The 17822-nt window shown below is 46.6% G+C and overlaps 1 protein-coding gene across 1 annotated transcript in view; it reads left to right on the plus strand.

The window, feature by feature from the left end:
* The window catches only part of CEP95 (centrosomal protein 95), a 29837-nt gene that overhangs the window by 4735 nt on the left and 7280 nt on the right, over positions 1 to 17822 (plus strand). Inside the window, exons 4-13 of the mRNA XM_075579703.1 lie at positions 2607 to 2720; positions 2986 to 3091; positions 4451 to 4563; positions 5475 to 5612; positions 7461 to 7703; positions 13228 to 13325; positions 13705 to 13904; positions 14071 to 14209; positions 17167 to 17401; positions 17700 to 17797. Coding sequence (XP_075435818.1) covers positions 2607 to 2720; positions 2986 to 3091; positions 4451 to 4563; positions 5475 to 5612; positions 7461 to 7703; positions 13228 to 13325; positions 13705 to 13904; positions 14071 to 14209; positions 17167 to 17401; positions 17700 to 17797 — 1484 coding nt within the window. The remainder of the gene's footprint in view (positions 1 to 2606; positions 2721 to 2985; positions 3092 to 4450; positions 4564 to 5474; positions 5613 to 7460; positions 7704 to 13227; positions 13326 to 13704; positions 13905 to 14070; positions 14210 to 17166; positions 17402 to 17699; positions 17798 to 17822) is intronic.

The raw sequence follows: 17822 nt of genomic DNA on the forward strand, positions 1-17822 counted from the left end.
CCCTCTCTCCAACTCTTGTCGACCCCACTGCTGGATGAAGCCTCCACCATGATCTTCCTGGTACTGCTGTTGCAAACCTCTTCTCCATGTGTGATATATAGAGAGATGTAGATCTCTCTTCTTCTTCTCTCTTCTTCTTCTCTCCGCAAATGTGCTGGCACAACGTGGAGAAGAGAGGCTGTAACCGCACTACCTGGGAAATCATTGGGAAGACTTCATCCAGCAGTGGGGAGACGGGAGCTGAAAACTGTCTATAGCGTACCGTCTCTGAAAATTAATACACAATCATTCATTCCATATGATGTTGCCTTTTGATGAACAGATTGTCCCATCGGACGGAGGGATATATGTTCTCAAGGATTTGAAGACATCCAATTTATCATGACAATATTTTTTGTTCTTCTAGAACATTTTTGTTTTTTTTCACGTCCCCCAGGGAAATAAAGTACTGTATGCTTATCATTTAGATATATTACATCTTTTAATGGACTGGAATAATTCCTTTTTTAAAGATAACGTTGTATAAAGAGCATTGTGAAACCTCCCAGATCTTTCTGTACATGAAGAGACCTGCGTGGTTCTGAAAACGCCGCACGCCTGTTTATCTAAGAAATACATTCCCGCAAATCCATTAAACGTTATCACCACCTGCAACGAATCTACACTTTTTCAGCAACACCACGGCTGCCAAAACTTTGTCATCGAATAATGTTGGGTTATTGTATTGCTCTTATTCGGCCATCCCACAGTATACTCTAGAAATCCAACCAGAAATGTAGATGGTAGTTTAGAAATGCTGCTGGTATATTGGTAAGAAGGGGCCCTGTGTTTTTTTTTGGTTTTGCCACATTTTTGTTATTTGGTGGTGGATTCACGGAACTACCCCCCAGCAAAGGTAGTAGAGCAGGCCTGCACAACTCCAGTCCTCGAAGGCCGCAAACAGGCCAGGTTTTCAGGATATCCCTACTTCAGCACAGCTGGCTCAATTCGTGGCACAGTCATACTGAGCCACTAATTGCGCCAGCTGTGCTGAAGTAGGGATATCCTGAAAACCTGGCCTTTTTTTGCGGCCCTCGAGGACTGGAGTGGTGCAGGCCTGTAGTAGAGGCTGATCCAGCTATGGAATTCCTGGCTGCTTGGAATAGACACGAGGACGTCTTGAACATAAAGGAGAGCAGAGAATCTAATGGGATTTGGAGTTTCAACGCGCATAGAAAATGGGTCAAGCCCAAGTGGTTCTGATCCGCTTTCAATGTCTGTTTCTATTTAAAGCAGCAATAAATACTATGTCTTCCCCCCCCCCTTCTTTTATTTCTTATTTGTATATGTAAAGCGTGTGACAATGTATAATTCTTACCCAAGCTGGCAATCGTTTGGCGCTCCTGTTATAAATCTGTGAAAACCCTGATTGTGCGCCCAACATAATGGCTGCTTCAGTCAGTGTAACTCAGCAACTACAATGTATCCTTATATCACTAAGGTAACATTATCTATTGTTACAGTTTGCAGCTGAAACTGCTGGGAATATTGGTAACAAATTAGGACAACCAGGAAAGTTTTACAAAGACCTTGCGCTGCTGGGGAGGTGGGATAAAGCCTGCTATAGAAATCACAGGATGCTCAGTATATTTAACATAAAAAATGGCATTAAGCGTTGAATAATCTAATCTATCTTTTTTTTTATTTTTTATGTAGTACAGGCATACCCCGCATTAGCGTACGCAATGGGACCGGAGCATGTATGTAACTATGTAACACAGGCACACCCCGCATTAGCGTACGCAATGGGACCGGAGCATGTATGTAACTATGTAACACAGGCACACCCCGCATTAGCGTACGCAATGGGACCGGAGCATGTATGTAACTATGTAACACAGGCACACCCCGCATTAGCGTACGCAATGGGACCGGAGCATGTATGTAACTATGTAACACAGGCATACCCCGCATTAACGTCCGCAATGGGACCGGAGCATGTATATAAAGCGAAAATGTACTTAAAGTGAAGCACTACCTTTCCCCACTTATCGATGCATGTACTGTACGGCAATCATCATATACGTGCAGAACTGATGTAAATAACGCATGTGTAACAGGCTCTATAGTCTCCCCGCTTGCGCACAGCTTCGGTACAGGTAGGGAGCCGGTATTGCTGTTCAGGACGTGCTGACAGGCGCATGCGCGAGCTGCCGTTTGCCTATTGGGCGAGGGGAATCAGTGCGTCGTTACTACGGCGGTCTGTAGGGCAGAATAAGTGTCTGTACTCGTGAAGCGAGCGTACGGACACAGGGGTATAGGGGCTATTGAAAATATGTCCTGACTTGCGAGTGTACTTAAAGTGAGCGTCCTTACACCGGGGTATGCCTGTATGTATTATCTAATACTACAGAACTGATTTATTTAAAAAAAAAAAAAGTTCACGGTTTGCTGCTTTTTTTTAAAGTTAGTTTTTTGCTTGGGGTTCTGTCAATCTTTCCTTACAAAAAACCCAAACAGGGATTGAAGCAAAGGGTAACCGGTGATAAAATAATGCAACACACACTTCTGCTCCCTACATCCTGTTCTTGGTGGTAATGACCCCCCCACTGCCTCCTGGTTTTTAGGAGAGAACGTTGTCAGAGGGGACGGTGAATCCATTGGAAACCTGTTAGAAATATTTGACGGTTTGCTGGAATATCTGACGGAACAAATCAGCGAAGCATCTTCTCAGAATGGAGGCGAGTTTAGTTAGTGTGTGTGTGTGTGTGGTGTGTGTGGTGTGTGTGGTGTGTGTGGTGTGTGTGGTGTGTGTGGTGTGTGTGGTGTGTGTGGTGTGTGTGGTGTGTGTGGTGTGTGTGGTGTGTGTGGTGTGTGTGGTGTGTGTGTGGTGTGTGTGTGGTGTGTGTGTGGTGTGTGTGTGGTGTGTGTGTGGTGTGTGTGTGGTGTGTGTGGTGTTCTCATCGCCGGCCTTTACTTTTTTTTTTTCTTTTTTGTATTTTTTAGATGATCTGGACCATGTGATGGATTTCCATCAGAGAGTGCAGCACGCGGAGATTACAGGGGGTGAAAAGGATGTATTACCCACCCTGAGACCAGCGCCATCCGCAGGGTACTGTTCAATCCTATTTTACTACTCGTGAAAGCTTGACAATTTTAATGCAGAGTTTTCTTATTCAACAATTGCCTTCAGAAAATGATCATGCCGCTGTTCTAAAGTGTTACTGAGTAGGACTACTCACTTGCGTCCCTTTAAAACCTCGGGCCACCAGCAGGTTATGTTTTCATGATATCCCTGCTTCAGCACAAGTGGTGCAATCAAAGACTGAAGCCACCTGTGCTGAAGCAGGCATATCCTGAAAACCTGACCTCTTGGTGGCCCTTGATGACTAGTTGGCCACCCGCGGCTAACGGGATCCCCGCTAACCGCCCTAATATCACTTGACCCCTTCCAGACCCAGAGGTCCCAGCTGGATATTGGAATATGTCTGAATGTTGCGCTGAGGGATGCCACCGTTACATGGAGGACCCTGCAGTTTTGGGGTGGGGGTCCGTGGAGTCACAGGCCATATATTTTGTAGCGTTTCACCCTAGTGGGGCCAGCAACGCATTGCAGGGCGAAGGAGGGGTTAACAATGTCGGTTACACAACGCCAGCGCACATGGGGGCTGGAACGTGGGGTGCCGAGAGCTGCAGCCCCCCACTAGGTTTTATACATATTGACCTTCTGTATGTACTGATTTTAGCCAAATGTCGAGGAAGAGACATATCTCTCTTTTTTAAAAGAAATGTATTCCACACACACAAAAAGGAGAAAAGCTCACTTAGAGAGACTGCTTTCCCGCTACGCACAGCCCCAGTTCTGGTAGAGATGCTTTCGTTGGCCGGCCAGTCTATTCAGAGCGTGCACTCGTCTCCACGTCCTTGACGCGTTTCGCGTGATCACATGCTCCCTCAGGATTGGGACACAGAGCAACCAGGTTCAGAGCGTGGATTTATCTCCATGTCCCGTGCCACGTCGATGCGTTTCGCGGTATCGCACACTCCCTTGGAAGTAGGACGTATACCAACCAAGGGTGCGACTTCTCTATTTATACTAACTACTTCATCTTACAGCCAATCAGAACTGCATTACAATACATTTTATGTCTACCAATGAAATCTATATAGGTCTTGCTGAATTTTTGTGCAACTAACCTGTTCTTGGCACGAAAATATACAAGCACTATGAAAAATACAGAATATAAACCGTGCTGGCAATGCAACACTATAGATGCACCTCTCACAGGCAAACAAAGGGGAAATGATAAATTATGTACATGGATAAAGATACACACAGACCCTACACATGCTGATAGACTGCTAACACGATAAGACTCTGTATATTTTTTGCGTATATGGGGGCAAAGTTCAACCTTGCACTGCTGCGATTATTGGAGGTATTTATGGGATGGGGGTCCTCTCTTTGCAGATCTTCCCAGCCATCATCCGATCTCTTCGTTCCGTCCTGGGAAGTGGACGGATCCGAATCCACCGCGGAGCTGATCCGACTGGGAGAGACGGCGCACACCTTTACAATAAGAGGTGGGCGTTGGTATACCTCCTAATCCTGAAGGAGAGCGTGTGAGCACGCGAAACGCGTTGAGGACGTGGAGACGCGTGCACGCACTGAATCCTCCTGTGTCTCTCCCAATACACCGGCTAGATGGCGGGGAACCTGATGGCACGGGCTCCAATCTGCCGAGGTTCTGATAGGCCTCATTCCATGTGGTCCGAAACGGCCATTTGTAGCCGAAATTCCCCATTGAAGTTGATGGCGATCGGCTTAAACTGCCTGACCGTCTGCTTCGCCCAACAAAGCATAACCCCCTAGGTCTCGTATAACATCTTTGCGAAGTGCTGCGTACATGGTCAGGCTATATAACTACAAACTGGATCTGTATGTGTGTCGGCTGATTTTGATAAGGAGCTTATGTTCTTATGCACTTTTTGTTTTCTACGCATAACCCAGTTTGGGGGCTCGGTCGGTCGCGAGTCCATTGTTTTTGTGGGGGGGCTCGGTCTCTAATTTGCAGATATCATGAATGTAGCTTAAAAGTGGGACTAACTGGTTTTAAAAGGTGGCCAGAGAAATAAAATCTGTGTTGGTCAAGAAGCCTGGATTTCTGCCTTTTTTAAGGCTGTGTCCTTCACAAGTTCAGGGGTTGGTTGTGTTCGACACAGAAGCGCATCGCGATACTGATTCACCTGGCTTCTCCTACTCCTGGAACTGCACAAACCTGTCCTCTTCACCTACCATTTCAAACAGGAGTAAGGGGACATTGTTGTGCTTTCTTTTTTTTTTACCTTCGAAGCAGGAACACAAGGAAGTTTTAGTTTGGACCTCCAACCATTCCCCTTTCTTTTTTTATTTATTATTTTTTTATTATTAAATTTATTATTTTTGTTAATTTGAAAGTCGTTGACCTTTAACGCTTCTTTATTTACCGTCGCAGGTTCCGATTTGAAACAATCCAGGCTTTTTCAGAAAGGGGAGACGTCGGTCACACCGCGGCCGGAAGTATTAGCCGATCGTAAATTGTCTGAATCGGCCCCTGGTGCTTCCAGGCTCAAAGAGGAAACGCCCAACGAAAGTGAGTAAACATGGGCTCTCAAAACAAATAATGATGTGAGGAAATCCGTCCTTCCAACCAGACATGTTGACGTTTGTCACCTTCAAAGCTGTCGGAGGTTTTATTGCTCATCCCGTTGCGTGACCCAACATGAGTTTTTCGTAAGTGTCCATTGCACACCACCTTTCAGGGACACCCTGGTCTGCTCCGTAGACGTTCTCTGCTGAGGGCTTGTAGGATCCCCAATCGCTTGGGTGTAACTTCAATTTATCTCGCTTATCTTGGTCAATTACCAGGTATTGTAACCCACAAACAAACCCACACTTCTCCCGGAGTATACTGCCAACAGAAATCACCCTACTCATCAGAGCTGCTATACAATGTGGCCCATGTTTGCTAAGCAGTGTGTATTTAATTTTTTCTGAACGACTTCCTCTCTCATTTTGAGAACGAGACACGATAACCTGAGGGGGTGGTGGTGGAGGAGGAAAAGGGACAGTGTATACTGGAGCAGAGTAGACCGAGAAAATAGGAAGGAACTGTTAATGTGAAAAGAAACTTGGAAGACAGAACGAGGGTAAAAGGATTGGTGTTGTCACTTTGGGATGTTACTTACCGCCTGATGCCCCAAGCCCATTGAGCACTGCTGCGCTCTCGCACTGAGCGTTTCGTACGCATGCAGTTGTGTCGAGCAAACACTAGCCTGCACAACCTACACGCTTTCAGTTTCGCATGTAGAGCAGGGTCGGGCAACTCCAGGCCTCAAGGGCCGCCAACAGATCAGGGTTTCGGGATATCCCAGCTTCCATTGAGCCACCTGTGCTGGAGCTGGGATATCCTGATGTATTCTGGAGGCCAGGGTCATGTGTAAGATGATTAGCCCAGATAGTTTCAACTCGGCCCTCTTTTCAAAGCACAACAAGTTGTGTATCTTTTCTTTACTTTATTTGGGGAAAGCAGCATAAAAGACAGGCACTTGTGAAGAGATGTTGGTGTTTGGATAATGTCTCTCTGTGGGTGCTTGGTAGTTAAGGGCAGGTGAAAAGGGTAATCCTACCACTACAGCAGTTACAGCAGGGTACTCACTCATCTGGAGGTGATGGTGGAAAGGAAGTCCCAATGTATGCTGGGTAACAAGATAGCATGGGGACAGACCATCTGTGGGCAGAGCAGAGGGGGAGAAAGCAGACTAGCTCATTTGAGAGAGAGGCTGGGGTTGCTATAGCAACTCACAGAAATGTCTGGGGGAGCTACAACATGTAGCAATAATGTTGCATCTCTAATACAGCAAGCTGCTGGGACAGGGGAAAATAACACTGTGTCTATCACACGGGCACTGTGTGTGTGCACAGGGCAAAACACATGCAACTGGGAATGAGAAACTGACAGGCAGAACTGCAAGTAAAGGGGTGGGAGGGGTGAAACAGAAATTTAGTTCTTGTTCCATGACATGATGTGTTGGTGACCCTTGAGGACTGGAGTTGCCCTGCCCTGATGTAGAGAATCGGCCTGAAACCGACTTGCAACAAAAGTTATCAAGTCTGTACTGCAGTTTCTGCTCTTTAATAAGCATCTTTGTGCCTTGATCGGTCTTACAACAATCATGCTGTTGTGAATAAATGTAGAGATGGCGTTGGTTTTACCACCATTAATGCACCATTGTGTTCTCCTTAACCATGGTGTTCAATAGGACTATTGTTAAATAGCATGCCACCGGTAACACAACACACGTGCTATGTGTGTGTGTTCACGATTATGTGCCCTTTGCAGGTTTTGAGTAGTATCGGGTCTAACTGGGAGTTTGCACACAATCATATACACACGTACAAACTCCGTCCGCTCTGCTCTGTGTCCCTTCTACATTTCCAGGACCTCTTGTTGCTAACGGATTCTCCACCACAAGGCAGCTCCAGGAGGAAACTCCGTCCGCCATCCCTCTGCAACGTCCATACCAGCCTAAGGAGACCAGGCCTGTTCCTTCCATAAGCACAGACTGGTCATCTCCTACCACTCCAGTGAGGGCCAAGGACCATACTGCGTCAGAACGTGCAAATGGTCCTGACCCTTCATGGTCAACCGCTGTAAAGAACCTTCCTGCAGGTCCCAGCCAAGGTAGCAAAATCTCTTTGACTCCGTCACCCTCGCCTGTCCAAATATTGTCTCTGGAATTGTCAAGAGTCACGGCTTCCCCGCTAACGTAGGTGAATGTGCACGGGGCTAGGAAGGCGATATTCATAGACAGTGGCGGATTTACATGGTGCTCCCCCCCCCCCCCAATCTCTTCGAGCGCCGCACTGTCCTGTTGCCATGGTAACGTGACACGATTAGCGCATGCTGGCAAGTGCCAATGGCGCATGCCGCCTTAGGCCTGGGCCTAATGGGAGATCCGCCACTATGCATTGAAGAAAAGCCAGGTGCTCTCAGGTCGTGAAGTCAAACGGGGTTTAATTGACTAAATAAGCCCTGTTTGACATCACTCAGAGACCTGTAGATGATATACATCATCTTCAGCCCTTGTCGATCCACTACTGAAAGAAGCCTCCCCAAGGATTTTTCAGGTACTGCGGTTGCTAGACTGTCTTCCATGTTGCGCATAGATCTATGGAAAAAATCAGAAGTGCAGAAACAGAAGCACCATATAGTGTAGTATGTTTTATTGAAGTAAAAATTCCTTCCTTGTAAGTGCTGGGGTCTCTCCAAGGTGTCTGATGCTGCCTCCGCTGCGCCTGGTGATGTCACTACGGAAAGCCTCTCGGCTGGACTTAATCACACTCCGTTCTGCAGCTCAGACTCGACGCGTTTCGCAGAGATTGGTCTGCGTTGTCAGGAGTGAGCGTTGGCAATGTCGAGTGACATTAAATTGTCTGAGAGAGAACACGGGGTTCATAGAGCATTAAATTGTATCCGATGACACTAGGAGCAATAAGTAAATGTCAAAAATGGAATGAAGGTGAATGTATCACCGTAAAATGCGATATCCCCATTGAATGTAAAAAAGGTATGTATATCCTATTTCTGTAGGAAATGGATATTATATTTAAAATTAAAACGGCAATCAGTGAACACTATAGAAAATATAAATATACATATGTAAAAAATCTAGTGCATTAAAGAACTTATGTTTTAAAAAAAAAAAAACAAGGTTCCCTTAAAAAAAAAAAAATGAAAAAAGTTTGCTTTAATAGCTTTTTGTGTAAAAAAATAATAAGATAAATCTTAAATGAATGCAGCTAAATCTGCGTCTAAGTTTTTAGTCCCATTGGCGCCAAAGTCTTTAATCTGTTTATCCAATATGTTTCACAATGACACCGCTCGGTACAGCAATCTCCACCTCGGACTAATTCAACCCCTATGATAATTCCCCCCTGGGTTGCCTTAATGGTGATCGCACATTTACCAACAGGCCGTCCAATGTCGGTTATTGTTTCCGTTACGAGTAACCGCTCGGAATGCATGGACTACTTTTTGAAGCAGACGGGTTTGTCAACGAAAGTCTTATTTGAGACCCCATTCACCTACTGCAACTAGTAAGCGAGATGCAACTAGTAAGCGGGAACCTACTTGCACCTGAGCTCCATGCTATGTCCTGGCATTGAAAACCTACCTGCGTTGCCCACACCATAGGCATTAAGGCGGTTGGGTATTATTTGGCTATTTATGGTTTATTACCAGAAAAACAGACTTGATCATAAAGTGAATGGAATTCATTTTGAATAAAAACTATTTTCTTTGAGTGAGAATGTTACCTCCCAGTCGTGTGGTGCTGCAATGGGTACAGAATTTCTCTACATGGGCCATTGGGAAGATTTGGGTGTGTGGCAGAATACATCCATGAGCAACATTGAGGGTGGGAAGAGATTTATTGTTTTATATTGTATTCATTTGGGGATATGAAATCATTTGGCCCAGTGCTTCTCAACTCCCAGTCCTAAAGCCCTGCTCTCCTCTCCCCCCCCCCCCCCCCAAAACAGGTCAAGTTTTGAGGATATCTGAGCTTCAGCACAGGTAGCTCAGTCTTTGACTGCAACACATGTGCTGAAGCTGGGCTATCCTCCATCTGAGCTGTTGGGGGGCGAGGGGGACGACGACATACGTATATAATACTTTAGGAAGCCTTGTTTGGAATTGCTTCCTTGATGCCAAAAGCAGTCGCTATGAGAAGTGGATTCGAAACATCTCATGTGGCCGATTTCAGAGGTTGCGTGGGAATAGCACACGGGAAATCCAGTTCGTTGAACAACCTGGAGGGGTTAAGAAAAGCTTTCCCGAAGTACAGTATAATGAAGGACTCGTTCCAAAATCCTTCAATACAGCAGCAATTTGAGAGAGGACTTTCTGTCTACTGCAAATCACCACAGGATTGATATAATTGGCTGGACCATTGGGCAATACAAAAAACACGATTTCAAAATAATTTTAGAGACGCAGAAGAATTTTAAGACATACTTTATTTTTCTTTTTTTTAAAGAAAATGTTTTACACCCCCCACCCCCAAATCCTAAACTCCTATTCAAAAGGAATAATAATTTAAAATATATATATATTAGCACTAACAGTCTTCAAAGAAGAAAACTGTTAACACGCCAATTCCCTGTCTTAACTATAAACCTTATGAGTTGTTTTCAAATGTTGGTAAACAAGCTGCATTACATGTTTGTACTTCCATACAAAAAGCATTTGTGTTACGGGTGAGACTTGCCACGTAAAATATTCAAATAGTTATTTTATTGTGTATGTATTGGAGTGCCCATGCAGAAGGCAATGTGTAGGTAGGACAAAAAGCACATTAAAGACACCTTTCTAGAACATAAACGAAATCCTTGAGAGCGGGTTGGCGACACATGGCGACTCTAAGCGTTTCTTGGAACACCATAAATGCAACCCGGGGAACCAAATATCCACAAAGGGATTGAGTTAGGCAACCCCAGCAACAGAGGTGGAGATGTCGTTGTGAAAGATATTGGATAAACCAATCTGTCTCTGCGCTCCTGTTTTTTTTCATAGATACTTTAACTAATTGAGGAGACTCAGGAGTCCCCTCCAGTAATGAGAAGCAGCAGACACCAGGAGATAACTTTCCCCTATTCCTGTGGGACTTAAGCACTGACTTCTTAGTAAGAAAACAAATGTATTCAGCACCAGGCGCACTTTTATATTATTTTTTTGGAGAGATCAAATGATCAGAAAATGTGTTGGAGCGACGTGGAGAAGAGCGTCAGCAACCGCCGTACCTGGGAGATCACTGGGGGAGGGAGGTTCATCCAGAAGTGGGGAGACACTATAGGCTATATCATACAGTCTTATACAGTGACTTCTTTTGTGTTCTCAATTATGTTGCTTTTCGATGGACCTATTATTGTCTTATTGGAAGGAGGGATATTCTCAGAAATGTTACCTTTTTTTTATGTATGTATATGTCTATATAGAGCTATTAATGTACATAGCGCGTCACAGCAGTAATACACGTGACATAATAATATAAAATAACTCGTAGTGGGACGAAGTGCTTCAGACATACAAGTAAGATTAGGAAAAGGAATCCCTGCCCCGAAGAGCTTACAATCTAATTGGTTAGTAGGAAGAACGTACAGAGACAGTAGGAGGCTGGTGGTAAGTGCGTCTGCAAGGGGCCAAGCTTTATGTATGAAGTGTTTAGCATCAGCCACTGAGCTACTCGTATGCTTTGTTTGAGGAGGGTTTTAAGATAGGTCTTAAAGATGGAGAGAGAGAATGCTAATCTGATATTGAGGGGAAGGAGCTTTTGAGGCAGAGAGAGAGAGGTTTTTAGGAGGAACAGGCCTTTGGATGCAAAAGGGGGTAGAGAGAAGACATCTTTGAGCAGAACGCAAGAGTCGGGATGGTGCATAGCGAGACATTAGGGCTGAGATGTAAGGAGGGGCTGAGGAGTGTAAAGCTTTAAAGTGAGGAGGAGATTTGTGTGTGATACAGGATTTAATAGGAAGCCAGGAGAGGGATTTCAGCAGGAGAGCCTTATTCTTACAGAACATATTTTAGATATATAGATATATTTGATCTTTTAATAGACCAACATATTTTTAAAAAAAAATTACCATTGTATATAGAGCTTTTTTGAAACCTCCCAGATCTTTGTGTACATGAAGAAGAGACCTGCGTGGTTCTGAAAACGCCGTACGTCTGTTGGCTAAGAAAAACATGCCCATTAATCCTATTAAAAGTGATAACCACCTGCAATTACTCTACACTTATTCAGCAACAACACGGCTACTAAAACTTTGTCATCGAATAATGTTGTGTTATTGTATTGGACTTATCTGGCCGGTCCTACTGTCTACACGCACAGTCCCAGTGGAATAAGGGGTGGGGGCGAACAACATAGGAAACAAGTATCTCAACCTTCCAGACGAGGGAGAGATGAAGTATCCCCCAATTGTATGCACGCTAAACACCTATAGAATTGTAAATATCCATTGACGAGTAAACCCCAGATAAGGGTGGGGCCAGGGGGCCTTAATACAAATATGAAAAGTAAAAAAAAAAAAAAACCCTGAAACGGACGTTTGAATGATTTGGAAGATAAAAACAATCTTATTGGGACTTAACAGAATAAAATAATGGGGGTGACATGAATGAAAGGCGTTCCCGTCGGTGAGCAACAGCACATGACTGTACCAGCTGCAGTGACGCACCTGGGACGATGGCACACGGTGATACGTTTCTCTGATTGAGAGCCAGTAGTTTGTCACTTGCTGCAGAACATGCAGATTAACTAAGTGAAAGATGATCACCAGTTAATCCTAGGCCAAAAGGCCTCATTCTGTGTCGGGTAACAGTGGCAATTGGTGAACAGGGCTAGATCTGCATGTGGCACAGACCCTAAAGTGACACAATATGAGGAGGCGGTCTCTGGCTAGAAACTAGTATCTACTGACCAGTAACTTGGATGTAGAGGGAAAAAAAAAAGGGGGGGGGCTGTCGCACACCCCAAACATTTGTGAGATTATCACAAATTCCCTTCCTTCCATGGGCTCAGTGCTACACTTCTGTGTGACCAGCCCTTATCTGGGGTTTGCTTTTCATTGGGTATCTACAATTCTATAGGCGTTTAGTGTGCATACAATTGGGGATACTTCATCTCCCCCGTTTGGAAGGCGGAGATACTTCTGTTTCCTACGTCCTGCCGCATACTCTAGCATCGGTATATTTAAAATCCACGGCACGGGGTTTCAAGCACGTGACGGTTGGCGCACAAACCTCCGATTGTCCGTAAATTGTGTTCATCAGGATAGCATCTGTGTGTAAGCGATGTACGTATATCTTTCTATAGCGCCATTCGTGTACGTAGCGCTTCACAGCAGCAATACACATAGCAAAATAATAGGAGACACCAACGTGAATAAGCACTTCCAACAAAAAAGTAAACTTTAGGAAAAGAGAGTCCCTTCCCCTCAAGAGCTAACAATCTAAATGATATTATGTATGGAGAACTTAAAGACCGTAGCAGGGTGTGGGGGTAAGTGCATATGCAAGCGATTTTCGCAGGGCGTTGGACTGTTCCAGTTGGTAACCATTGTTGCTATTGCAATATTCTGCGGTCAGCAGGCTCTCCAGAGACTACATCATTCTGTTTATTTTTTATTTTTGTTACCCCCTTTAGATTCCACTCTTGAAGAAAACCTTGAACGCAGAAGATTAACATCTCCGGCGCGCGCGAGCCTGCGGGAAGAGCCGCGTGGTATCCCCGTTACAGCTGAGGTACGGGCTTGCGCAAGACCCTTCACACGGGGTCAATCATTCGTGGTTTCTTACGGGGAATCTGCAGAGTGATTTTCTTATTTTAATTTGTTTTTCACTTTGTACCTTTTTTAAAAAAAATATATTATCTATATATATCACTGAATGACAAAATCCCCCGTGTCCTTTCCCAGCCTCATTTTGTTTTTAAATAAATCCTGCGTTTTAACATTAATACAACAGAGTTCAGTCCAGGTATAAGGTGTAAAAAGTTAACTTTTTTTTTTTAGTGTATATCCACCCGGATTATCAAAACCAAAAATACCACCGTACAGCATGTGTTTTAAGTTTTTGAATTTTGTTTTAAGAGAAATTGAATATAATTTTTTTATTTCCGTAGACCTTGTCCGCTGGCCATAAGAAAGTCGCCTTCCGCACTTTGCCCGACGTTCGGTACATGACTCTTCGGAGCACGCTCGGAGGGAATGATGAGTGGGCATCGGGCAGCGAGGGAGAGGACACCACAGTGCCAGACTCCGTAACTCTGCGGCTACCGGATGAAGAATATCCCACAGTGGGCTCAGAAGGCTCCTTACTAGAGTACGTGTCTTAGAATATTGGTTTATGCTACATTTGTCGCGTTTTGCGACTACACTCCAGGGGCATCCGTAGCATGTTTTTTGTTTCCTGGCCTTCATGCAGCCACCTCTAGGGTGAAGACATCACTAGCCCCTTTATCAACGGGCCTTCTTCCTCTCTTCGTCAGCTCCCGGAGATCTGACACACTCCAAGAATCCCTCACAGAGGAGCCTTTGTCACTTCGGAGGGCGAGGAACAAGGTGTCCGAGCAGGAGCTGCAGGAGATGTCCGAGAAACTCTCCCGCCGGCTGGCCGAGCTGGACCATGTGAGTCTGCCAGGGTCGGGTGGTGTGTCTGGGGTAAATGCAGCGTCAAAGGGGCAGCGGTGCATTACTGACCATACAACATCTGTCCAAACCAAAGTAGGGTGCTCACATCCAAGCGGGTACAGACCGCACCTCATTCCTTCCGTTTACTCTCTACAGCAGGTGTAACCAGCTCCAAGAGCCACCAACAGGCCAGGTTTTAAGGATATCCCAGCTTCATCACTGGTGGCAATTAGTGGCTCAGTAATTCTGAGCCACCTGGGCTGCAGCAGGGATATCCTTAAAACCTGACCTGTTGGTGACCCTTGAGGACTGGAGTTGGACATCCCTGCTGTACAAGAACACTTCCCCGATAAATGGCAGTAAAATATTTGTGTAGCCGTGTGTTCAAGATGTATGGTGTCCCTTCTGCTGGTAGGTTCAGCCACGGTTTGAAAGCTTGGTTAATGTAGGAAAAGTATTTGCCAACACACCGTTGAGGCTGGAATGGCAAGTAAGGCCTCAGCCCCTAAATATGAAGGAAGTAGAACATTTGTTGGCACAACATGGAGAAGGGGCTTGCAACTTCAGTAGCCGGGGAGGCCAGCATTGGATTGACCCAGAGCTAGAGATGATGGTTTGTATGTGTTCATTCATCATCTTCATCCCTTGTCAGTCCACTGCCGGATGAAGGCTTCCCCCAGGATCTTCCAAGTAAGGTAGATACACATCTAAACAACAATAAATAATTCAGCTTTAAAAAAAGAGACAGATATAAGAGTTTTTGCATTCCATTATTAATCGTTTCATAAATTCTGTAAGGTGTTTCTGCCTAAAAAAAAGTGCTGCAGCTCCCCCATTAAAATGGCCGTGTGCGTGTGTGCGCAGGCAATAAGTTTGGCAATGACATGTACTACAACGCCTGTTTTTGTATAAATCTCAAGGAATAACGTTGATATTCAAGTCAGTAATTTTCTTACATACTGTAATTGTTAACAACTTTCCCCTCCTGCTGCTGTGTCGAAGGTTCAAAGCTTTAACGAATAGGAGCTCGCTTGCAGGATGAGGCATTGTGTGTAAGATCCTCGCACAGGGATGGGTACAGTTGGAGGGTATAGCACAGGGATGGGTACAGTTGGAGGGTATAGCACAGGGATGGGTACAGTTGGAGGGTATAGCACAGGGATGGGTACAGTTGGTGGGTATAGCACAGGGATGGGTACAGTTGGTGGGTATAGCACAGGGATGGGTACAGTTGGAGGGTATAGCACAGGGATGGGTACAGTTGGCGGGTATAGCACAGGGATGGGTACAGTTGGTGGGTATAGCACAGGGATGGGTACAGTTGGTGGGTATAGCACAGGGATGGGTACAGTTGGTGGGTATAGCACAGGGCTCTTGAACTGGAGGCCTGAGAGCCAAATGTAGCTCACTAGGGGCCCTGGACGGTCTGATCCTGCTACTGGCCGTGCAATTGTTCACACTGAAACTCACTTGTAACTATATTTGGTGCATGTGTTCTCAATGCTTGCGAAACAGTGAAGTATAATCATTTGTGAGTCTTTAAATGTATCCAAAATGACAATACAATACTCTTGTGGTCCTTATACGCCTGTTTTTTTGGGGGGGGGGGGGGGTTTGGGCAACCTTTTATTGGCGGGTTTGGATCCGGCTCGGATCGCCTGGTTCCTTTTGGCCCGCGGATATCCACGGATCAGTCCCAAAAAGTCAAATCCATAATGGTGGCTTAAACCTGTCGCCAAAATGTATTTTATTTATTTTTTCTTAACCAGTTTGAAGCGGGGGATCCCCAGAGCGCAAATCGGCTCTGAAGCCCCCTTACTTCCCCGTAGGTGCTGCCGGTACCTCTCTGCAGTTTAAATGTCTCGGTGACGACTTCCTATTGATCCACGTGACCGGGACATTTAAACAGCAGAGATATACCGGCGCCCCCCTACGGAGATAAGTATTCCGGGTAGCAGGGGATCCCCGGAACTGAAATCAACGCGATTCGACCCCCTGCTTCAAACTTATTTTTTAAAAAAATGGGCGGATTTGGCCTAAAATATCCGCAAAACGGATTTGTACTGTTCTGCCCATCTCTACTGGTTATAGTCTCCCCCCTCCTGTCCACTGTCACCCCCCCTCCTGTCCACTGTCCCCCCCCTCCTGTCCACTGTCTCCCCCCCCCTCCTGTCCACTGTCTCCCCCCCCCCCCTCCTGTCCACTGTCTCCCCCCCCCCTCCTGTCCACTGTCTCCCCCCCTCCTGTCCACTGTCTCCCCCCCTCCTGGTCCACTGTCTCCCCCCCTCCTGTCCACTGTCCCCCCCCCTCCTGTCCACTGTCCCCCCCCTCCTGTCCACTGTCCCCCCCTCCTGTCCACTGTCCCCTCCCTCCTGTCCACTGTCCCCCCCTCCTGTCCACTGTCCCCCCCCTCCTGTCCACTGTCCCCCCCCCTCCTGTCCACTGTCCCCCCCATCCCCCCCCTCCTGTCCACTGTCCCCCCCCCCCTCCTGTCCACTGTCCCCCCCCGTCCACTGTCCCCCCCTCCCGTCCACTGTCCCCCCTCCTGTCCACTGTCCCCCCCCCTCCCCTCCTGTCCACTGTCCCCCCCCCCCCCTCCTGTCCACTGTCCCCCCTCTCCCGCCCTCTCCCCCTCTCCCCCCCCTCCCCCTCTCCCCCCCTTCCCCCCCCCTCTCCTCCCCCCCTTTTACCCCCCCCTCTCCCCCCTCTCCCCCCTTCCCTTTCCCCCCCCTCTCCCCCTTCCCTTTCCCCCCTCTCTCCCCCCTTCCCTTTTCCCCCCCTCTCCCCCCTCCCCATCCCCCCTCCACCTTTCCTAGCGGGAAATTTAACTCACGGGCAACACCGGGTCTCTCAGCTAGTTCATCCATAAAACAGCATGTTTCCGATGGATCGGGATATGTAGAGCTACATGCGCATGCGCACACGTGGGTTCATCTCATTCTCTCGCTGGACAGATGTTGAAGGCGGCGATTGGGGAGCAGGGGGCGGAGCCCAGAGACGAGGACAAGCTTTCTCAGCACAGCGACAGCATCATGGAATTCCGCCGCAAGAAACAGCTGCAAGGTGGGCTCGCGTCGTGCGTCCCACCCGAGCCCCGGGGCGCCGGCAACATTATTACTTCCTGTGTCATCCCCGTGACTCCCAGAGGGCGGCAAACACTAAAAAACCCACGTGTGAGCACATTCACACGTCGGAGACAGCTTTGCAGCCCTGCCTTTCCCCATTATCTCTTGGCACACACCGCTTCCACTGCAGCCAGGGATTCTGGGTAATGACATGCAAATGAGAACACACCGTGTCACCTTTTTTACTTCTCATCCATTTTATCATGGCACCCCTCTAATCTCATTAGGTGAGAATATATCTTTCTCAAATAAGTCAAATGAAAAAAGATCCAACACTTGTAAAGAAAATCAGAAAACATAATGACGTGAGGGGGGGGGGTGCAACTTTTCGGGGTCTTAAACCCTTCTGGCCACCATTTTAGAAAAGCACAGCACTTCTTCTGTGGAAATAAGCGGCCATATCGGGTGCCCAGGGAAGCGTGATGTCTGCCGGCCAATGGGCAGCTCCGATAAAGACACTGTTTTAAGGTATAAAACTGCTGCAT

The sequence above is a fragment of the Ascaphus truei genome, chromosome 22 (genome assembly GCF_040206685.1).
Source record: "Ascaphus truei isolate aAscTru1 chromosome 22, aAscTru1.hap1, whole genome shotgun sequence".
Classification (NCBI taxonomy): Eukaryota; Metazoa; Chordata; class Amphibia; order Anura; family Ascaphidae; genus Ascaphus; species Ascaphus truei.